A 24,552-nucleotide genomic window follows, 5' to 3' on the forward strand; every position below is an offset into this window, starting at 1 on the left:
GAATTGCCACAAAACGTCAAAATAGGTTATCTTAGTTTTCAGGTCAGACCTTATATCCCTCCACCACTTCGTTGTTTCAAGTGTCAAAGATATGGACACATAGCAGCAGCTTGTAAAGGGAAACAAAGATGTCCAAAATGTGGTGAAGATCACAAATTAGAAGAATGTAAAGAAGAAGCACAAGAAAAATGTTGTAACTGTGGAGGGCAACATAGAGTTACGTATGGAGGATGTGAGGTAAGGAAGAAGGCAAAAGAAATTATACAGATTAAAACAACTAAAAACATTAGTTATGCGGAAGCTGTTAAAAATGTGAAGGAGCAGACAACAAGAAAGAGTGAACAAATAGCGAGCCAAATCCCACAGCAAAACAAAGTACAATCAGAAGATAATATCACAGTATCAGTAGAAAAACTAATATTATTTGTAGCATATGTTATCAACTGCACTGACCAAGCCAAGCATAAAACTGAGAAAATTAAAATAATAGTGAGAGGAGCTGAAAAGTTTTTGGGGTTTAAAGAGGGATCATGGGAGAACATAAACAAAAAGCTGGAGGTAGATGGTAGATCAGGACCACCAGGTGAAAATAATTAATGCTAATATTACAATGGAATGCAAGAAGTTTAATTGCTAACGGACAGGAACTTAAAGGTTATGTTGATAGTCTTGAGGATAAACCAGAAATTATTTGTGTTCAGGAAACATGGTTAAAAACAACATTAGATTTTGTGATTAAAGGATATAATAGTGTTAGAAGAGACCGACAGGAGGAGAGAGGTGGAGGAGGATGTGGAATATTTATAAAACAAGGGATACAATATCAGGTATTAGGGAAAGGGAAAGAACTTGAATATATTGTAATTGAAATATGGGAACAAGAAGGCAAATTTAAAATAATAAATTTTTATAATCCATGCAAAACATTATCAATTGAAATATTGGAGGAGTTAACCGAATATTTGGAAGGGAAAATAATTTGGTGTGGGGATTTTAATGCAAATAGTACATTGTGGGGTAAAAGTAATGATAGAAATGGACAGGTTATAGAAGAATTAATGGGAATGAAAAATCTTGTATGTATTAATGATGGGAGGGGAACAAGAATCAATGTAAGAACAGGGATGGAATCAGTTATTGATTTAACAATTGTTTCAGATGTTTTAGCTGGTATTTGTGAGTGGTTCATTGATAAAAATTCAACAATAGGTAGTGATCATTATCCCATTATAATAAGAGTAGGATTAAATTTAAATAAGAATATAAAGGTCAATAAAAAACTGAATTTTAATAAGGCAGACTGGATTAAATTTAGATACTTGAGTCAAATAAATTTAGAGAAAGTAGATATGACAATGGATATAAATGATATAAATTTAGAAATTAGTAAAATAATTATGGAAGCAGCAGATAATTCTATAAAGAAAACAGGGTGTAGAAATGATAAGAAAATGGTGCCATGGTGGACAAATGAATGTAAAAAAGCAATAAAGTTAAGAAATAAAGCATTTAAAGTACTAAAAGGTAACCCAATTTATAAGAATTTAATTGATTATAAAAGAAAGCAAGCAATGGTAAGAAGAACTATTAAGAATGCTAAAAGAGAATATTGGAGGAATTTCTGTAGCACAATAGGGAAAGAAACCAAAATAGAAAAAATTTGGAAAATAATTAAAAGAATGAATGGCATAAGGAGAGAGTTTGAATATCCTATATTAAAAATGGATAATATAAATATAGTAAGAGATGAAGATAAAGTTGAAATATTGGCAAGAACATTTAGTAAAATTCATAGTTCAAATAATATTAGTGAAGAGGGAAGAAAAGGGAGAGAAAATACAAAACTTAAATATAAAGAGTTAGTAGAGAGTGTTGAAGAAACAAATAATCTGTTAAATGTTGAGTTTACAAAAGCTGAATTGAACTCTGCACTCAGGAAGACAAAAAATACAGCACCAGGTAAAGATCGGATTTATTATAGAATGATAAGACAACTTAGTGAAAAATCAAAAGACATAATATTGCAATTATATAATAAAATTTGGGAGGAGGGAAAACTACCATTGAACTGGAAGGAATCAATTATAGTACCAATAGCAAAACCAGGAAAAGATAATTCAAACCCAGAAAACTACAGACCAATAGCTTTAACATCCAATGTATGTAAAATAATGGAAAGAATGATTAACAATAGGATCGTATATTATTTAAATAGTAAAGGATATATATCAAAGTTTCAGAGTGGTTTTAGAAAAGGGAGGAGCACTAATGATCCAACGTTATGTCTAGAGCATGAAATTAGAAAAGCACAAGTAAATAAAGAAAGTGTAGTGGCAGTATTTTTTGACATAGAAAAAGCATACGATATGATGTGGGTTGAGGGATTATTAATTAAATTATATATGTTGGACATTAAAGGAAAATTATTTAAATGGATTAAAGACTTTTTAACAAATAGAAAAATACAAGTTAGAATTGGTGAAGTGATCTCAGGAAAATATAAAGTAGAAAATGGAACTCCGCAAGGAAGTATTATAAGTCCATTATTGTTCTTAATTATGATAAATGATGTATTTAAAGATATTGGAAAAGAAATTGGATGTTCACTTTTTGCAGATGATGGAGCTGTTTGGAAAAGAGGGAAAAATGTAGATTTCATTGTAAGAAAATTACAAAAGGTTATTATTGAAATAGAAAAATGGGCGTTGCACTGGGGATTTAAGTTTTCAGTTGAAAAAACAAAAGTAATGATATTTACTCAGAAAAAATTAAACAAGGAAATAAAATTGAAATTATATAATCAAGAATTAGAGCAAGTAAAGTGTATAAAATTTTTAGGAATATGGTTCGATGAAAAACTAAAATGGAATATTCATATTCAAAAAGTGGTAGATAAATGTAAAAAAATCTTAAATATTTTAAGATGCTTGGCTGGCAGTGACTGGGGAGCAGATAGAAAATCACTAAAACAGATTTACACTGGAATGATAAGATCTAACATAGACTTTGGTTGTATAGTTTATGGTTCAGCAGCTAAAACACATCTGGTCAAATTAGACATTATTCAACACCAGGCATTAAGATTATGTACTGGAGCATTTAAAACCACACCAACAGCAGCAATACAAGTAGAAATGGGAGAAATGCCATTAGATTTAAGAAGAACAAAACTAGAAATAAATTACTGGTTAAATGTACAAAGCAATAAATTTGATCATCCAACTAGGGAAATTTTAAGTCCATGTTGGGAAAAAGAAAAGAAAGAAATGAGGAGTTTTGGATGGACAATTGAAAATACAATAAAAGAATTTAAAATGAATAGTTTAGAAATAAGTCAAACACCAATATCAATAACACCACCATGGATTCTACCAGAAGCAACAGTAGATATGTCAATAATGGAAAAGAAACAAGATAAATCTTACATAGCAGATAGTTATTCAGTACAGATACATTTAAACAATTATTATCAATATATGCAAATTTATACAGATGCATCAAAAATAAATGGAAAAATAGGAGTAGCTTTTGTAGTACCAGAATTCAATTTAAAAATGGGAAAACGAATTACAGATGGATTATCAGTATACACAGGAGAAATGTTGGCAATATTATTAGCTTTACAATGGGTAGAAGAAATAAAACCATTAAAAACAGTGATATGTTCAGATTCTAGCTCTGCACTATTAAGTTTAAAGAACACTCAATCAGATAGTAGGATGGACATTTTATTAGAAATATTTCATACATTATTTAGGATACAAAATATGGGTTTAATAGTTATATTTGTGTGGGTTCCAGCACATATTGGGGTTGAAGGAAACGAGAGAGCAGATAAAATGGCTAAGAGGGCAATTCAAAATCCTATTGGTTTTACAGTTAAAACAAGTAAATCTGAGGCAAAAAGTATGGTTAAAGGAAAACTGATGGAAAGATGGCAAAAAAGGTGGGATGAAGAAAAAACAGGAAGATGGTTTTATAAAATTCAGAAAATAGTAGGAGAGAGAAGAAATGGAAGAAGAAATAGAAAGGAGGAAAGGGTGATAACAAGATTAAGATTTGGACATACAGGACTTAATTATACACTTTTTAAAATAAAAAAGCATGATAATGGCAAATGTGATTACTGTGGAAAATATGAAACAATAGAGCATATTATATTAGAATGTCATAAGTATGAAAGAGAAAGAAGATGCATGAGAAGAGAGTTTGAATGTATTAAGGAAAAGATTAATTTATTAGATATTTTGAGGAAGAATTTGGGGAGTAAACACATACAAATAATTATTAAATATTTAAAGACAACTAAATTGTTTCACAGAATTTGATTATAGTAGGTGTGTTTGTGAATATGTGCATGATCTAGAGAGGTATAGTATAAAGTTAAGTATAAAAATGGATGAATGTGTGTGTATATATATATATATATATATATGTGTATGATTTATTTATTTAGTTTATTCATTATTGTTATTTGTAGGAGTATATTTAAATTTATATAAATAGATAGTCCATCTCGAACCACACTCCATACCAGTAAGTGGCGGTAATGCTACTTAAAGTTTGTTGCCAACCGCCAAAAAACTCAAGAAGAAGAAGAAGAAGAGGTGGCCTTGCTCCGCAGCTCTCCCCTCAGTGAAGAGTAGTTTAGGAAGACTCGACTCCGAACACCCGGACCTGCTAACAGCTTTTAGCTTCAGAGAACACCTGGAGGATCGAACACAGAAGAAAACCGCGGTGAAAAAATCTGGATTGCTCTTTGAAAACAAGGAAAAACGGTGCTGATGGAAATAAAGCCACGCCGAAACGCTAGTGAGGATCAAACATTTCATCCGTGTAAGTGGTTTCATCAGCCGCTGTCGCGCTGTTGATAAAGCAGTCTTAAAACAGGTTGATAGCTGAGATTCCCAGAGGGAATCCACCGAAGTAGAACATCTGGTGAGGGATCTTCATACACACCGAGGCCGGACGGAGGGCCTGGTCGCTCGGATGCTCCTCTTGGACGGCTGATCTTCCACCCTGGAGTCTTTTCTGAGCTCCACCATGGGAGGAAGCAGCAGCAGGTAATCATCTGGAACACGCTGAACTCGGTCAGATAATAGTGGCGGGATCTGATCGTCTATGCTTGGTGGAATAAAGCTGCTCTGGTTGCTATGGCTGCCCAAGCCAGCCTCCCCAGCTGGATGGAGGTGAATGGACAGCAGGGCAGGTCCTCCAGGGTCAGCTGAGCTCAGCTCACACACCGAGACTGTGGAGTGGGTCTGCCTCCCCTCAATCTCTAAAAAGACTTCTTTTTTTTTTTTTAAGTATACACAGAACAGGTTTAGAGATAAAACACAGAAGCTGCTTCTGGCCAACTGTAGAGTGAATTATTCTAATGTTCACAAATGAATATTAACATCATATAACATAAAATGATGTTAAATCATTTGATGTTAACGTCTTTACAATGGCAGCATGCGCTGCAGCATGTCAGCTTATTTTATCTTAGCATTTTTCACAGTTCCTTCCAGAGATACTCACACTTGTTCAAATTATTTAAACTACAACCTTTTAGGATCTTTCTGATGAATGATTTCCTGATCACGTTTAAATTAGATTTTTAAATCTGAGCTTTTTTTCTTAAATGTCCTATTATAAAAGGGCAATATTATGTGGGGTTTTTTCCAGGCACATAGTCCCATTTATAGCATAATCAAGTAACAGTTATCTTCATTTGTTATGAAAATGCTGGATATATTAAATATGACTTTAAAGACATCTTACTTCCTGATTTAATGCCTTGAACTTGGGCCTCTGTGTCTTTAAATATCTCTGCTTATTAACATTTTAAGGCTTTTACCAGCATTGCACTGAGAAGTAACTTGCATAATGAGCAGTTATGATGCTCATTATGCATAATAATAATTGCTAATTGTTCCAGGCTAGTCTGAAGAAACAGAGCGGGGGAGCCTCAAGGGAGGGCTGCTCTGTGAGGCGGAAGCTTGGAAACTTGAAGCTAGAGTCTGAGGGGATGCTACTCCTAGAAGGTGGTGCCTAGTCCAACCATGGTTTTGCACACCTGAATGGTTGCCATGGTAGATTAAGGGATTTCTGAGGCATGCATGAAATAATAAAGGCTACGGGGATGTTTTTGATGACGGAATAACATAACATGATGTAAAGCTCAAAAAAGTAAATTTTATATGATACTGCCCCTTTAAGCTAAAATGTTTTCTTCATTTGTTTTATGCTTGTAAAGGGGTGAATGTATGTTACTATAGAACTAAACTTGCCTTGCATATCTTATATCAGCTGTACCCTTATACCTATGAAAAAATCAGACACTTGGCAGGGGCAGCATCATGCTGTGGGGATGATTTTCTTCAGCAGGAACAGAGAATTTGGTAAGAGTTAATGAGAAGATGATGAAGCTAAATTCAGAATAGGAAAACCTGAGAAACTGAGGGCAGAGGTTCATCAGGTACCCCAGGGTCTGCAAACTGTGGTTCCGGATATCCTCCAATGGTACTTCAGTATTTGGTTTGTGTCACATTGCACTGTGTGAAATGAACTAACCTTTTGAAAAACCTGTTCACCTGTGGTGATGCTGCACCAAGAACCACTGAAGGATTTCACACAAAAACCTATGAAGAAGACACTGAGCGCAACTTCATTCTTCACGAAATGCTAACAAAAATGGAGTGGCATAAGATCCAGTGCTGAATTTCAGCAGGTGGCAAGTAGGGATGGGTACCTTTGACACTTGAATTGATGCGGTACTAATATCCAGTACCTGAGAATCGATGTCGGTACTCGACGGTACCAATTTTCGGTACTTTTTTCTGTGTTGTTTTTTTGATAATAAACCATTTTTTAAATTTAAGATATTTATTTCTAAATGTATAGAAATATGTCAAGACATTGTCTAACTCCTTATATTGTAACATCACAAATGTTTGACAAATTTCTTTAAAGTGTAAACTCTTCAGAGCAACTAATGAAGTGTTTCGTTTTATTGCACAAATTAAAATCCAGCTCCATGTACTCCTATTTATTATCTCTCCTCACTTGCATCGTAAATGTCTCCGTTGCCATTACCAAATGTATTAAGCATTTGTTTCATCCATGTTTCTGGCTACAGATGAAGAGTTGCTGACAGATGCAGGCATGGTGAAGGAAGCTAATGCAGGAGTTGTAGGTCGGAGGCTGTCAAAAATTGTGCGTTCGTCAACCATAAGAAAAACCCAGGTTCTTTCTCAAACTAGACGTGTTTCAACCGCTGGCCTTGTACTTCGCGTCGCAAGTATTGCAACGAGCATAATTTGCATCTCATTTTGAAAAGCGGAGCCATACCTTTGAGTGCTATCTACCTGCTATGCTTACTTTGTTTCATGAACTAAAAAAAGCTCTCACTTTTTGTTGCCAAAATAAAAATGTCTTCATGTAGAGTTTTCAATGAGATTAATAATGAGTTCATAACTGATTCTTTGTATTTTTCTGTTCAGGGTAAAAATGATTAAGGAAATGACTCACTCTGCAATAATAGTTATGAGGTCTAATTGATTATGTTTGCAAACCAAAAACTGATAGGATGGTTCAAATTATTCCTTTTGCTGCTAAATTTATTAGACACCACTTATGTTGTTATGGTGAATGTTGGCTGTTTGCTCGGTTTTAACATAATATGCTGCAAGAGATCAGCAAGAGATTTACAGACAAAAATGCCTGCGAATAGCTGTTCAATCTTTGACACTTATAATGTTATAATAGCTAGTAAAAAATAGCGTAAAATTTAAAATTATTGTTGTTATGGTTTGTCTAGAGATGGCCAACTACTTCCCAAAAGTGTTACCTTAAGTTTTATCACTGAGAAACAGCTGGACTTAACTTCAGGGCGGACTTTATTCCTAAATATGAAACTAATCTTAACTCCTATTTAACTAAGATAAATAGGAGAAAAGTAGGATCACCATAAAAGACAGTCTGCCCATAGCAGCAACATCGCTTAGGTAACCAATCAGCATCTGTCCATTTTCTGGGTCTAGCAATCAAGGAGAGGTTCCTGCATTTACGTTTTGATAAACAGACCCTTCGGTCAACAGTTGTAATATACTTTATTGTAATACAAATAATACATGGAACAGTGTTTCTACTTTACTTACTGGGCAGTAAGTTGGCAGTATATGTTTGGGGAAAAAGAAAGATAAATTAAATGATTTGGTTTCAAAGAGCTGTTTTTACCCACAGTGAAAATAATAATAACAAAAATGTAACATTGTGGAATGTTATAGTATGTTATAGTACCCAACTACAAAGAGACTGAGGCAGCAGTGTAGATACTGTAGTATTTACTGTACTTATAAAAGAACCAATATTTTATTTCTTCTTTTAGGTTTTAAAATAAATAAAAATATAAAAAGTTTGCAAAAAAGAGGATGGATCCATTTTATTCTATGGGATGTTTATCTGCAGAAAAAGACGTAAAAGAACATACATAAGAAGGAAAATATCGTGTGCAAATGTTAAATCTGCATGATACTGTGATATCTGCATTCTATCTAGCTAAAATATTAAATTAACATTAACAGCCGTTTGAATTGGAACTTCCCTCTTTGCACTGAAGGTCAGTTGGTTACAGTGCAGAATTTCTGGTTATCTTCTTGACGTTGAACTAATGCATTACATTATGTCATGGGCAAACAGCAGCCATTGGGTAATGTTTAAGACTTTAACACAGTCCATGTCTCCAGAAAGCAGTCGTTTCTCAACAACCGAGAGTTCAGAGACTCGTAGGATAAGTGGCTGGTTTTTACCAAGCCAGTTCAGTCCTTCCATTGTGGAAGCTGAGCCTGGGTACTCTGGGTTGGGCTCTCCGATCTCTGGGGATGAGGTTGCCGAGATGGTTAAAAAGCTCCTCAGTGGCAGGGCCCCGGGGGTGGATGAGATTCACCCGGAGTTCCTTAAGGCTCTGGATGTTGCAGGGTTGTTTTGGCTGACGTGACTGCAATATTGCATGGACATCGGGGGAGTTCCCCTGGATTGGCAGACTGGGGTGGTGGTCTCCCTCTTCAAAAAGGGGGACAAGAGGGTGTGCTCCAATTATAGGGGGGTCATACTCTTAAGCCTCCCTGGCAAGGTCTATTCAGGGGTCCTGGAGAGAAGGGTCCGTCGGAGAGTCAAACCTCGGATTCAAGAAGAGCAGTGTGGTTTTTGTCCTGATTGTGGAACACTGGACCAGCTCTACACCCTCAGCAGGGTCCTGGAGGGTGGATGGGAGTTCGCCCAACCAGTCTACATGTGTTTTGTGGACTTGGAGTAGGCATTCAAGCGTGTCCCTCTGAGAGCCCTGTGGGGGGTTCTTCGGGAGTATGGGGTACCAGGCCCTTTGATACGGGCTGTCAGGTCCCTGTATGACCGGTGTCAGAGTCTGGTCCGCATTGCCGGCTGGAAGTCGGGCTCGTTTCCGGTGAGAGTTGGACTCCGCCAGGGCTGCCCTTTGTCACCGATTCTGTTAATTACTTTCATGGACAGAATTCCTAGGCTCAGCCAGGGTGTTGAGAGGATCCGTTTTGGTGGCCTTAGGATCTCATTTTTGCTTTTTGCGGATGATGTGGTCCTATTGGCTTCATCAGGTTGTGATCTGCAGCTCTCGTTGGAGCGATTCGCAGCCGAGTGTGAAGCGGCCGGGATTAGGATCAATGCCTCCAAATCCGAGGCCGTGGTCTTGAGCCGGAAAAGGGTAGCGTGCCTTCTCCGGGTTGGGGTGGGGTGTCCTGCCCCAAGTGGAGGAGTTCAAGTATCTCGGGATCTTGTTCATGAATGAGGGAAGACGGGAGCGGGAGATTGACAGGCGGACTGGCGCAGCGTCTGCTGTGAAGCGGGCGCTGTGCCGGTCTGTCGTGGTGAAGAGAGAGCTGAGTCAAAAAGCGAAGTTCTCGATTTACCGGTCGATCTATGTTCCCACTCTCATCTATGGTCATGAGCTCTGGGTCATGACCGAAAGAACGAGATCGCGGATACAAGTGGCCGAAATGGGTTTTCTCTGTAGGGTGTCTCCCTTAGAGATAGGGTGAGAAGCTCAGTCATCCCAGAGGGACTCAGACTGGAGCCACTGCTCCTTCACATCGAGAGGAGCCAGTTGAGGTGGCTCGGGCATCTGGTCAGGATGCCCCTGGTGAGGTGTTCTGGGCACGTCCCACTGTGTGGAGCCCCCGGGGAAGACCCAGGACACGCTGGAGGAACTATGCTTCTCGGCTGGCCTGGGTACGCCTTGGGATTGAGAGAACACCAAATGTCCAATCAGAGGTGGCCAGGTAGGAAAGTAAGGGTGTATTCAGACCTGTCCAGGATTAGATTCCTGAATCAGGCTCTAATCTGTTTGTCTAGAAAGTCCGAGTTTTTGGGGAGGTCTGAATGCAAATTTGAATTCCAAAACGGACTTAAAAACCGACCTCTGATTCGCCTAAATACCTAGGTCTCGGTCCGGTTGAAGTGGACTCTAAAACGGTAGAAAATCTGTCTGAATGCAACCTGACTAGAGACCGTTTCAAAAGCAGGAAGTTGGCTACAGTACAGGACATTCTGGTCAATATATTATTCTCTGCTCTGCAGGTTAACCAAGATGTTGTGTCGGTTGTCATATCAACGGGATTGCATGCCGACACTAAGCAAGGAAAAGCAGAACATAAATGGTCTGAAGTTGTTTTACAACTTTTTATTAGCTTATTGTCCCATTGCCGTGGTGCTCTGCAGCTGCTGTAATTTTTAAACCTTTAATAAATGACAAAAACTGAACTAATTGCCTCTTTTGTTTGAACATTTAACCATCAAATAGGATGGAGGAATTTGCTTAGTGGTCTCTTGCATCTTGATAGAAACCAAACTGTTTATAGATTTATATCAAGGGAGAATACTTACAAACATCAGCAATTTTCTCAGCTTTAATTTAAGCCATGTTTATAGAAATCGGGTAAGAAATAAAGGCGCTGCAATCATTTTTGTGATTCCTGCTCATCCCATATTGGAACAGCCTGGTTTAGTGGACAGACTCACCGCGTAGTAATGGCGCCTGCAGAAGCGTCGCCAACGTTAGCAGCTAACAGGCAATGTCCAAACCAGTAATGTATATGAATTAAGAAATCCTACAACCGCTAAAATCTGACACTGCTCTGTTTTTGTTTACTTTTTGTGAAGAAGAAAGTTACACTGGCTGCCTTCAGAGGTTTTGTGTCGATTCCTTCAGTAGCTGCAGGTGGGCAAGAGAGGTCTGGCTAATGCCTGCATATAGTCCATTTCAAACTAATAAAAGCATGGATTAATTTTAGGTCTTGCTAAAATTAATAGCATTTCACCTTTGCTATTTGGTGAAGATGTTTATGTTTACAACCCCCCCAAAAATGTGATCTACAAGTGTAAAAGAAGAATTTTAAGTGTACAACATAATTCAAAAATGTCTAACTGTGAACTGTGGTTTGAGGCAGATAATGTACCTTGAGGAATTTTAATAATCAAGGTACTCAAAACATTCAAGGAAACGTGACAGCCCTTAAATATAAATTTAATTAAATATAGCCATCTGCTCTTATTTGTTTGTATTTTAATGAGTTAATGACATTTAATAAATTAATTGTAAATACTTTATGTAAACATTTAATTCGGGTTCAATTTCAGTTCCCTCTTGAAATTGAGATTTGGGTCTCAGTGGGCTTTTATCTTGTTAAACAGAGGATTTAACAGAAGATTTATTTATTTCTTGATTTAATTAATGATTTAATTATGTATTTATTTATTATTAAAAGTTTATTTCAATGACTCAATTTACTAAAAAACACACAACTTGTTGTTTTCAAGCCTTTATTTCTGATAATGATTTTCTCACTCATTTTCCTACTTCAAAGAAAACATGACATTTAAGATTTTAATATATACGAGAGTAATAAGAACATTTAATACAGAAATGTTGGCTTATTGAAAAATATGATTAATTAAATATGATTAATACCTGCTTAAAGGTTGTTATTTACTAAATAAACATCATCAGGGCCCATGCTCTGATTTATTGAACATAACTTCATGTTTTAGGAAAACTTGCGATCCTCTGCATCAGAGGGATGACAATGTCTCTTTCACAGCACAGCTGGTGATTGACCACACTTTTTCCCACACGCTTGACTTTCTGAGAATAGCATAATAACATTGACTACATTGAGTCAGAGTGAGACTTGTAGAGACGGACATGATGGATTGAGAGTGAGCTGCCAGCTGCTGTGCAAACTCATAAACCATTTGCCTCTCCATCCTTTCAGGATTTTGTTTGGTGTAGAAGGCTGCAATTGTCAAATATGTCTGTTATTATTTTTTCAAGCTTTGAGTTAGATGCCACCCTTGAAGTTCCTTTGGAATACTAAAATCCTTTGGAATACACACCAGGGGCCTCATGCATAAAGCTTGCATGCACACAAAAAATGTGCAGCGCCATATTTTACGCACAAGTCGGCATGTATAAAAATTAACAGGTCTGAGTCTTGGTGAAATGCCGTTTCAGATTAAAATGAAACGTGATATGTGATAGGCAGACTCTGTGATAATCAGAGTCTGCCTAATTACTGAGTTGTTTGCAAAGGCCTTTTTAGCAACAGCATCCCACAGTTTAGCATGTGACATTTTTCTTCCTATCATGCGGTGGAGATATTTCAGCCCACTCTTCTTTCCCTTGATGAATTTTGATGAATTTGCTGAAGTGCAGCTTTCTTAAGTTTTTTTGTAGATCTGTTGCTCCACTTAAATGTTTTGGTCCTCACAAAATTTTAAATCAGTGACTGCAGATCCTCCCCATGATGTGCTTTCCACGATGTGCGCAGGAAAATTTTATCTGAGAGCAGGAAAGCTTCAATAGCAGTGATGTAGTAAGCATACAAAACATAAAATAAGCTAATGTAGATATTAGCTTGACGGACACTGACAGCCCAGAGACAGAGCTCAGTCAGGCTGAGCTACCCTGTTGATATTCGCTTCCCAGCTGTGACATTTCGATCCAAGAAACGTTCCATCCTAATCATGCAACTTGCTGTTTTACTGCAGTATAAATACAGAAAGATGCCAATCAGTTGACTGTTTAGTCTGCTACCAAATAGTGAAGCTCAGAAACAAACCACTAACCACTTTGAATATAACTTGACTCAGATTTTGTATACCTGTCACTACAGGTACATGTCCAGGTATGCCATGCAGCTAAGCAACATGAGTGGTCTTAAACTTCCCTGTGATCAGAACTGTACAGGACATTAGACAACATAAGATAAGATAAGATTTATTTGTCATTGTCATCAACAGATTACGAGATTGAAATTTGCTCGACTCGAGTTAAGATGCAGGTTATGTGTATATACATAATATACAAAGATAAAGAAATAAATTGTACAAAATGAGAAATAAATAGACATCAGAAGATGGTTGCAGCGCCTGGAGGTGTCGCAACAGAATTAGCATTTTTAACAAAGTGGTGTCAAGAGCAGAAGTTCTTATGCCTTTGAATTTAGTGCCATGATTGCCATCGGGTAAAAACTGTTTTTTAGGCGATTTGTCCTGGTTTTTATTGTTCTGTATCTCTTGCCTGATGGCAGCAGCTGGAAGAGACCATGGCTAGGGTGTGAAGAGTCATTTAAAATGTCCAAAACTTTCTTGTGGAGCCAGGAAGTGTAAATCTGTTCCATAGTGGGGAGGGGGCAGCCTATGGTTCTCTCTGCTGCCCTAACAACCCTCTGGAGTGCCTTCTTGTCCGCGGATGTGCTACTGCCGTAGCAGACAAACAGACTGTACGTGAGCACACTCTCTATGGAGCAATGATAGAAGGCCTGCAGCAGGTCTGAGGGGAGACGGTTCTTCTTGAGTATTCTCAGAAAGTACAGTCTCTGCTGTGCCTTCTTCAACAGCTCCTTGGTGTTGGTGCTCCAGGTTAGCTTGTCCTCCAACTCCATGCCCAGAAACCTGAACACTGGGACCCTCTCCACACAGGTCCCACTGATGGTGAGAGGCTGGATGTCTGTTTTGTTCTTCCTGAAGTCGATCACCAGCTCCTTTGTTTTGGATGTGTTGCACCACTCTGACAGCCGCTTCACCTCATCCCTGTACTCTAGCTCCCCCTTCCCGCCTTAGATGAGACCAACAACAGTCGTGTCATCTGCAAACTTTATGATCTTGTTGGTGAGGTGGTTGGAGACACAGTCATGAGTGTAGAGGGTGTAGAGAAGTGGGCTGAGAACGCAACCCTGTGGTGATCCGGTGTTCAGGCTCAGAGCAGTGGAGGTGTGGGGGCCCAGTCTGACCTGTTAGGAAGCGACCTGTTAGGAAGTCCAGGATCCAACTGCAGGTGGCTGATGGGAGCCCAAGGTTTGCTAGCTTGGACACCAGACGTTGGGGAAGTATAGTATTAAATTCTGAGCTGAAGTCCATGAAGAGCATTCTGACGTAGCTCCCCTGCTTCTCTAAGTGGGTCAGGGCAGCATGAAGTGCTGTGGATACAGCGTCCTCTGTGGACCTCTTTGCTTTGTAGGCAAATTGGAGAGGGTCCAGCTCAGCAGGCAGGCCAGCGAGGATGTGACTCCGCACCAGTCTCTCGAAGCACTTCATGATGATCGGTGTGAGTGCCACTGGACGGTAGTCGTTCAGGGTGTTGATGTTGGTTCTTTTTGGCAGGGGGACAATGGTAGAGATGATAAAGCTTCAGCTATCATTGAGGTTATTTGACCTACTAATGGACAGTTTTGCGATGACCCCTGGCTGTAAGATGTCTGAGCTTCCAATGTTTACTGTCGATAAGTGGTTTTATGGCAGTGTTGGACTCAATGTAAAAATGACTGTCAGGAAACACTCACAAATTTCTGATGACATTTGTAGAACAAGACATTTTAAACAGCTTCCATATTCAATTATTCCATGTGTTTTTTTCACAGCAGAGCTATTTGGCTCTGCTGTGAGAGCCAAATAGAGCATCTACTGTAGCTCTACTGTTGGCTCTCAGTGTTATTCCATGTGTTTGGGGAACAACACATGGAATAGCATCTTATTCCATATGTTGTGTTGTTGTACACATGTTGGGGAACAACAACATGCGTTGTTCCCCAACGCATGTTGTTGGGGAACAACATGTGTTTAATCTGACTTGGAGTAAAGCATTTTGTGTTGTTCCCCCACATATGTGTTGGGGACAACATATGTGTTGTCCCCAACATGTGTGGGGGAACAACACGTGTTTAATCTGACTTGGAATAAAGCATTTTGTGCGCTTTTCTTGTTTTCTTTGAGTCAAGTGGTCTGAAGCAAACCTTTAGATGAAAGAGAGAAATGGTCTCAAATCAAAATCTTTTGGGTTTGAGCTAACCGACAAGCAGCAGAGTTCTGCACAAGCTGCAGGTGGGCAAGAGAAGTCTGGCTAATGCCTGCATATAATCCATTTCAAACTTCAATAAAAGCATGGATTAATTTCAGGTCTTGCTAAGATTGATTTCACCTTTGCTATTTGGTGAAGATGTTTGTTTACAAACCCCCCAAAAATGTGATCCACAAGTGTAAAAGAAAAATTTTAAGTGTACAACATAATTCAAAAATGTGTATAAAACAATGCATAAATTCACAATCACATGTGAAAGTAGTTTATCAAATGTACATGTTTCAAACTGAACAAGTAGTAATATACCGTACTTCTTGTACAAATCGCAAAATGCGCAAGAATCGCCAGCTGTTGATCAACACCAGCGCACGGATTAGCTTGCCTGTTCTTTCGACTTTTGAGACTTTCTTACCTTGTTGGATGAGAAGGACCTCACTACATCAAACAGAGTGGCATGGGGACAGACCAGGGGCTTCATGCAGTTTTCACACTAAAACTGACACCAAGTACATTTGTCTGTACTTGGCGTACAGACAAATTTAGAAAAGTGTGGCACACAAAAAAATTCGGATGGGGGTTTGGGAGGGTTAGATGTATAAAGGAAAGGTGCGCAGCCACGTGCACACTTTTCCTTTATACATCTGAATTTGTGGGAAATAGAGCGAAATGGTCCACCCTAACCTTTCAGGGCACATAAGATCACCTCACAAAAATAAAAATAATACATTTTAAAGCAAAAAAAAATCCAAATCATAAAAAGAAAATAAAGAGAAAGTGCAAATGCCTGTTCCAACAGTATGGGCAGACAGCAATTTTTCCAGACAGCCAGGCAGACAGCATGTCAGAACGTCCTTTGAGTGGGGAAAATGGGCGTTTATTCTATAGAGAAATAGAGAAATTATGTGCATAAGTTGTATATTTGCAGAATGGAGATGCTCTCTGTCCATAAAGGCACATTCATAAAGCAGGCATGGCTCGACTGAAGAACGACTGCAGTTGTACTGGTACCGCACGGCTCCTTCTTTAAGTTTTGCTCAGAGCTCCAGAATGATCAGTCCAGGCAATCTAAACAATAATAAACCACCATCAAGATTTCCCAGCAGATCAATATCATATTGAGGGAGTGAACACACACTCCCTCTGAATGGCAATGTTCTCCATCAGAGCCAAAGCGCTCCTCAATTGCACTGCACACCTTTGCGTAGCTACTTGTATAGCTAGGTTAATACAACAGGTTTGGATTAACTCCTGAATGAGGAACTTCAAAAGTTATATAAATTATAAATTAGATTGAGAGGTTATTTTCCAAATTGAAAGTTTATAGACAAAAGGTGGTCATCAAATACAGAAGTGGAGAAGCAAAAATTACCTTTACAGACATCGTTCAGTGCTGGAAAACAAACTGACAATACATTACATTTACAAAGTTTTGGCAAAACAGTATGATCCTCTTGGTTTCATTACACCTTTTACCACAAGAGCAAAGATTTTTGCTTGAAACTTAAGGGACAAGTACAGGGAGTGGGATGACCCTCATTTGCCTAAAGACGTCCTTAAGGGATGATACAAGTGGGAAAAAGAGCTGGAGCCACCACCCCAAGTACCTGAAATAGATATGCAGGCTCTCCACATATTCTGCGATGCATCTAGAGTGGGCAACTCCAGGCCTCGAGGGCAGGTCTCCTGCAACTTTTAGATGCATCTCTACTTCAACACACCTGAGTCAAATAATGAGGTCATTAGCAGGACTCTGGAAAACCTGACTGCACTTGGGAGGTGATTCAGCTGTTGAACCAGAGAGACATCTAAGAGTTGCTGGACACCGGCCCTCAAGGACCAGGATTGCCCACCCCTGATTCTAGATAGTCTTCTACAGAGAAGATAGAAATGTGGAAACGGCTTTTGTCCAGAGCAGCCCCCAAGCAGAAACAAAGCATTCCAAAGCATTCTGCTGTTCTCACATCAATTGTGAAGAAAAAAGGCTAAACATTTTTAGTTGATATTTTTCAATAACTTGAATTACCACAAAAATGAAAGGAAAAAAAAAATCAACTTTTAAAATTTAAGTTGTAATGGATACTGTAAAACGCAGAATAGACAGACTGAAATAAATAAATTCTAAAAAATCATTCTCACCATAAAATAGCTGCAATTAAGATGCAACTAGCAAGAAAAAATGCTTACCGTAATTAAGTAAAACTGGAGACATGAAAAAAATGATAAATTGGGGCACAGCACAGTTAGCTAACGTTCACAATAGCAAGAAAATCTATTTTCATGAACTTACCAGAGAAACACTGAGAATGAACTTTCAATCCTGGAACTGCTGGATTCAGTTAGTTTGATTCTAGCTGCTGTTAGTTTGAATGTTAGCATTCAAACTAACAGCAGTTTGAATGCTGTTAGGAATATTTGGAGCTGCGTGACCCATTTGACTTCTGCATTCCAATCTTTCTATGGATCTCTATTGGAGTGCCCAAACTCACCTCATACAGTACTGGTGGGGATGAGCTGCATGTATAGATGCTGCAAAAATATATTTTAAATGTATTCCATATCTTACACACGGAATGTACGTGTCAAGTATAAACCAAGTTTTATTGTTCTGCCTGTTAAACAACAGGTCCTCCAAGAGTCCAGGGACTCTTGTTGTAAATTTCAGAATTTACAACATATTGTAAATTCTGTTGTGTGAAGGTAACTGGGAATTCTTCTGCTTCCACCCATGCTGGGTTGCTGGAATAGTCTAGCAGAAAAGAGAGAAATATTCAACAGTAGCATGGCATCTGCAGTTTGTCTTAGCTGAAGTAATTTTATGTATTAACACAAAATTTAATGTTTTGTATCAAATGAACCTATGTTTGTGAGTGAACAAGTTTAAATTGGTATTTTTTGTGCTTGAGTCTGAACAGTCTTCCATCTTTTTTCAGTATGTCACGTCGGTTTCATTATCTATTAAACCTTCTCTTTAAATAAATCTGAAATATCCTTTTAATGTTTTTTATATGATCTGATTCATGTGTTCTGTTTTTTCTGTGTTTGAATTCTAGGATTCTACAGCTGTGAAGATGACACCATGACCTTAGGAGGAACATATGGACCTCCAGCACCATATTTCTCATGATGATGCACACTTACTTTGGAAAGGAAGGCTTCGCTCCACTGTACCCCTGTGGGACATTAACACACTTCTCCACTGCGTCATGGGGGTTCTAACCCATCAGAGACGGTGCTAATGGAGGGCGTCTCCATGGCGAACATGTCCCTGGGCTCTGGGTCCTCGCCGCAGCCAGTCGCCCCGACGGAGAAGTCCTTAGCAATTGCCCCAGGCCTCGGCCTACCTCTGCAGGTCTTCTTCAGCCTCGTCATGGCAACCATCCTACTGGTGGCCCTTGCAGGAAATGTGGTGGTGTGCCTGATGGTGTACCAGAGATCTGCCATGCGCTCCGCCATCAACATTCTCCTGGCCAACCTGGCGTTTGCAGACATGATGCTGGCTATCTTCAACATGCCGTTCGCTTTAGTCACTGTTATGACCACTACCTGGATCTTTGGGAACACTTTCTGCCGGCTGTCTGCCATGCTCTTCTGGTTGTTTGTGATTGAAGGTGGAGCTATTTTGCTTATAATAAGTATTGACAGATTTCTGATTATTGTCCAGAAACAAGACAAGCTCAGCCCACAGAAAGCCAAGCTGCTCATTGTGATCACCTGGGTGCTCTCTTCGGTTTTCTCCTCTCCTTTGGCTGTAGGTTCCCCTCGCCTGCAAATCCCCCCCAGAGCCCCTCAGTGTGTTTTTGGTTACAGCGCTGACCCAGGATACCATGCTTACGTCTTGATCCTCATGTTAGTTTTCTTCTTCATACCTTTTCTGGTCATGCTGTACACATTCATGGGGATCCTGAACACCATCCGCCACAACGCCATTCGTATCCACAGCCACCCAGACAGCATGTGTCTGAGCCAGGCCAGCAAGCTGGGCCTGCTGAGCCTACAGAAGCCCTTCCAGATGAACATAGACATGAGCTTCAAGACCCGTGCCTTCACCACCATCCTCATTCTCTTCTCCATATTTACAGTGTGTTGGGCGCCCTTTACTACCTACAGTCTGGTGACTACCTTCAGTTTTGGCTTTTACCACAAAGACAGTTTTTTCCAAATTAGCACATGGCTCTTGTGGTTGTGCTACCTCAAGTCTGCCCTGAACCCTCTCATCTACTACTGGAGGATCAAAAAGTTCCGAGATGCCTGCCTCGATCTGATGCCCAAATACTTCAAGTTTCTTCCTCAGCTGCCAGGCAACACCAAGAGACGCATCCAGCCCAGTGCTGTGTATGTATGTGGAGAGCATCGCTCTGTGGTTTAAAGGGAAAATCCAGTCTTATAATATTGTTAGAAACCCCACTTTCAATCCATGTAACTTGCATTTGAGGTTGCTTGGTACTTTATTTCTCTCAGTAGAAGCTCAGGCTGAAAGTAGCACTGCTTTGAAAAGCCAGGGGGCCGAGTTGGTATAAGTAGCTGCTGAAGGGACAGACTCCTAGATACTTAGGAGATCTGTTTGGAGTGTTCTCATGTGCAGTGTGATATGGGAACACTGCATATACCCAGGGGTTTAATCTAAGGATGCACGCATATTCAATATTAATACTGCTATTATTATCTGATACTTACAGATATTTTATATGTTATATGTATTTCCGTACACTTTTGACACTGTGTAAAAGCGACCTCACAACCTACATTGCTTTTCTACTTTAAACTCCCCATAATCTTTTCCTGCAAGTAAATACCACAGCTATTACCACAAGCTATACCCCTCTTGAAACACATACACAAACAGCAACAAGATGGAAGGAAACGTTGGTCGTTTAAATTTTTCAGCATTTCTATGTTTTTTCTAGAAAACATGAATTTATCCCAAATATTTTTCTCAAACATTTTTGACATTTTGATTTCGATATTGTGTTCTACCTGAACCTAAAGCCCCCACCTAAACCTAAAATGGGGATGGTGGTACTAGCTGTCCTGCAATCGGTGGTTTACCCGTTAAAGTCCCACTCTGTCCACTTCTGTCAATGAGTTCTTAGCTAAGATATTTCACCCGCATTGCTTGCTGATGGTGTTCAGTGGTACATGGCAGCCACTGTAAGTGTGCCCTAGGGCCATCACCACTGTGTGAAAGGGTGAATGTCTGAATGTAGTGTGAAGTGTTTTGGTGTCATTTTGGTGTCCACTATACAGTACAGGTCATTTACCAAAGTCCCCACAATGCTGTGCGTCTATCAGTCACCACCATCCAAAAAGGAAACAAGAAAGTTTTTCCTTTTTGAAACAAGCTTCTCATTCTAAACAACTGCAGTTTTCAGTGACTCCTCGTCAGTTGCAGCTTGCAATTAATCCCATCACATCAGAACCTGCTGTTTACAGGCTGTGTGTACAGATGGATGCAGTTGGGGAACATTATCAGACATAAGTCAACTTATCACAACTGTGATGTCATCATTGGCAACCAGTCTGTTGCTTGGTGACTGAGCAGGAAGAAGTTATTCAGACCCAAACATGTCCTTTGAGATTAAAATTTCTGATCTTAAATTTTGATCTTCAATGGTCCTAACCTGTCATAAACAGGCACTGGTCCTAAACAGTGCCTGGTTATGGCCTTAACATTGCATAGTAGATGTTAAGGTTCTACTAGCATGTTTTCAGAAATATCCTGCCTTCCATCTTAATGCATGATTTATAATTACATTTACATCTCCCATTGAAGTTGTTATCTCCCCCAGTCTTAAATCTTGAAGCTCACTGTATTGGGGAAAATGGAAGTGTGGTTGCATTTTGAGTCTGTATTCCCAGCTTGAATAATCAAACAACCATTAAAATCATCTTAAATCAAAGACACTTCCACCTTCAGAGGCTGCTTTTGTATTAGAAAGATTTTATTTTAGTAAGAAGTGAAATTGAGTCCATGTACAGGTTTCAGGTCTATTATACGTTTGTACCAAAGTTGCATTGAAACTTAAGAAGCTATATGAGACTTTGGCCAAAATTAAGCAATATGTCCACAGGCACAGGAACTGTGGTATCTTCTCTCTTAAACAAATTTACACTGCTAGAATTAGGCAAAAATAGAATAAAACTTTGTAGGGTTGTTATAAACAATAATTTTACTATTTGAGTATTGTATCCATTATTCTCTCAATTAAGCGAGTAATTGAATAAAAAATTTCATAAAATAAAATACTGGCACATACTGCCCAAAATCGGCCCAAATTTATATATTTGAGCTACAGGAAAGCAACTACTTTCCTGTAGCTTAAAAAATTATAACAGGTGACTAATTTAACTTTGACAAAAATTCTGTCAAAATCTTAAATTATATTCAGTTTAATAATAAAACAGCAGGCTCACAAAGGCTCTCATGTCTCTCATCTTCAGTCAATTTAATAGGTGAAGTCTCACTTTGCCTTTGCAACCACTTCTAGCTTTTGTGTCCAACTGCACGATGGGATTTGGCACCTTTCGTTACACACAGAACCATGTATGTCGCCATCCATTTGTTGTATCCATGGTAGTAAATTTATTTTCTGGTTTGTCCGTAACGCTACACTTACTCAGCCTACTGAGTTCTGTCTATCTGCATCAGTCTTTGCTCCACCCATATTCCCACCGTGTTCCGAACCACCAACTAGGCAAAAGAACTGCTGTCATACTCCATGCCAATCATTTTCAGGATGCTCTTTGGTGTCCCGAAAAACGCTAAAAGCCGGACTTTATCATCAATCAATGAACTCCCGTTGGATGCCTCGGAAAAACTTGAAAATTGGAGGTTATGCTTCTAGCATAACCTGAACAAGTCAAAGCTGGACGTGAGAACGTTACGCAACAAAAATAATCACCTGTCTGTAACACGCTGCGCTAAATAGTAAAACATAACTTAACAAAGCTTTGAGGAAGGTAATGTGACTCGAGGAATTTTAATAATCAAGGTACTGAAAACATTTGAGTACCTCAAATGATTCGTGACAGGTTTGATCACTTTCTTCTCCACATCTCAGCTTATCTGAGCATTTAAAGAAGTTGATTTTTACAAAAAGCAAATGAAAAGACTTTACTGAACCAGGAATGCACTGAATGACTTGTACTCTGTGAGAGTAATGTTTGGAAAGTAAAGGAGAGGCTGACTTTTTATTGACCCTGCCTGTTTTCTAACACTGAAAATGAGTCGATGGTAGGGAAACAGCATGTACTATAGTGTGAATTTATTTTTTGTTTTTTAAGCATGCAAATGAACAGCTGAAGTGCCACAGCTCATTTCAAATGTATATTTGTATTTTTTATGTTTTCATTGTGCCTATTAATTAGTCTGTTGCCAGTCAGAATGCTGCTATTATCTGGTGAAAATGTGCAATTTTGGTGTACTGTACTGTTGAATGTAATAAAGACCTAGACATTTCTTACATTGGTAAACGGTCTTCAGTGGCTTTTTGCTTGTTTTTCCGTGTGTCTGGGCAGTCTAGGCATCTGAATTTTTAAATGCAGTAATCGATATTGTTGAACTACTTTTATATCTTCAGCTGCTTTCTTTTGTATTTTTCAATTCATAATGACTTTCAGATAGTCTAAAAATAAAGCAAACTAAAAAAAAAGGCGATGTGCCCCCATCAGGACAGGTCCGGTCTAAATGAGAGCAGACCCGCAGCGGAAGAATGAGAAACAATATGTTCCGGTTTGATGCAGCATTTAACTTTACATTTGTATTCAAATTTGATACAGATTGTCTGTGTTAACCACACAGATAAAGTACAGCCAGTCAGAACGTGAGAAAATGAAAAACAGACCTGAATTGCCTGAATTGCAAGTGCCAGCATGTGGGCATTGTTTCTTTCAGTTTCCCAAGGTGCATTGTCTTTCAAATATTTAAGATGTGTTTTAGAACAAAATCCACAAACTGGCTAATTTTAGACAAATAATTTTGAGTTACATTCCAAAAAAATCTATGAACAGGGAATATTAAATTTAGTATATATCTGTAGTTCAGTAACAAATCCCCAAGGATGTGACTTGGTCTGAACTGCTCTTGAGTGTCCACAAACCATAGCCAAAAAGTTTCCATAGTCACTAAAAATAACATGGCAAAGACTCGACAATAGCTGCGCTTCCACTGACCATATTGACATTTGACCAATTTGACTTTTCAAAACTAAATTTGCTTAATGGAAAAATGACAATTTAAAAAGCAAGCTTGTTTTTGATAGGCAGTTCAAAACTGCAATGGAAACACAATTTTTGCATAGCGAGTCACATGATCAACAACCAAATTTTGCCACCGGCACAAACCACGAAGAAGACGATAACAGGAAACCTAAACAAACTTTTTTTATTTAAGAAATTTTGCAACATAGCAAAATGTTGCAAAATTTTGCAACAACCCCATTGTTTGGGGTTTTTTTCGGCAGGATGTCAGATTTACAACAAAATATCTGATATCACTAACACATCTGAGTATGTGTTAGTAACATACCCAGATTTAATGAAATGTGCAACTACACAAGATGTAGGTGAAACAAAGCATTTCACCCACATCTGTAGCTTGTGTAATCTGATTGTAAATCAGAATTTAATCTGAAGCAAAACACATTTCAAAGCTGACCATGTTTAATGTCATACCAAATACTCATTAAAGAGAAATTAAGCTATGTGACCTTTAAGACATGAAACCCAAGCATGTCTTGGTTTTCATGACATGTTCTGTTCTCCATGGCATACTGTTGCCTTGCAGCAAGAAGGTTCGATTCCTGGCCCGGGGTCTTTCTGCACGAAGATTGCATGTTCTCCCTGTGCCTGTGTGGGTTCTCTCCGGGTGCTCAGGCTTCCTCCCACAGTCCAAAAACATGACTGTTTTTAATTTAATTGGTCTCTCTAAATTCTCCCTAGGTGTGTGTGTGTGCATGGTTGTATCTGTCTCTGTGTTGCCCTGCGACAGACTGGTGACCTGTGCAGGGTGTACCTCGCCTCTCGCCCGGAACGTTAGCTGGAGATGGACACCAGCACCCCTCCCGACCCCTCTAAGGGACAAGGGTGCTCTTGCATATTCCCAGAACCAGACTGAAAAGCAGAGACCAGTCATTTGCTGTCACTGCTCCTAATTTGTGGATCAACTTGTGTTGTATAAATACATA

At 38.9% G+C, this 24,552-nt stretch overlaps 1 protein-coding gene across 1 annotated transcript; it reads left to right on the forward strand.

Annotated features, from left to right (window-relative positions):
* The first annotated feature begins 4,633 nt into the window (after positions 1-4,633).
* On the forward strand, positions 4,634-22,840 carry gpr63 (G protein-coupled receptor 63). Its single transcript, XM_028040442.1, has 2 exons — positions 4,634-5,063; positions 18,421-22,840. The coding sequence occupies exon 2, from the start codon at positions 18,606-18,608 to the stop codon at positions 19,734-19,736; it is 1,131 nt and encodes a 376-aa protein (XP_027896243.1). The 5' UTR covers positions 4,634-5,063; positions 18,421-18,605; the 3' UTR covers positions 19,737-22,840.
* The last annotated feature ends 1,712 nt before the right edge of the window (positions 22,841-24,552 follow it).

Source organism: Xiphophorus couchianus, chromosome 15 (assembly GCF_001444195.1).
Source record: "Xiphophorus couchianus chromosome 15, X_couchianus-1.0, whole genome shotgun sequence".
In the NCBI taxonomy this organism is placed as follows: domain Eukaryota; kingdom Metazoa; phylum Chordata; class Actinopteri; order Cyprinodontiformes; family Poeciliidae; genus Xiphophorus; species Xiphophorus couchianus.

Bases quoted from the DNA above. Each gene is read 5' to 3' on its own strand.
- gpr63 (XM_028040442.1), top strand. From the start codon at position 18,606: ATGGAGGGCGTCTCCATGGCGAACATGTCCCTGGGCTCTGGGTCCTCG.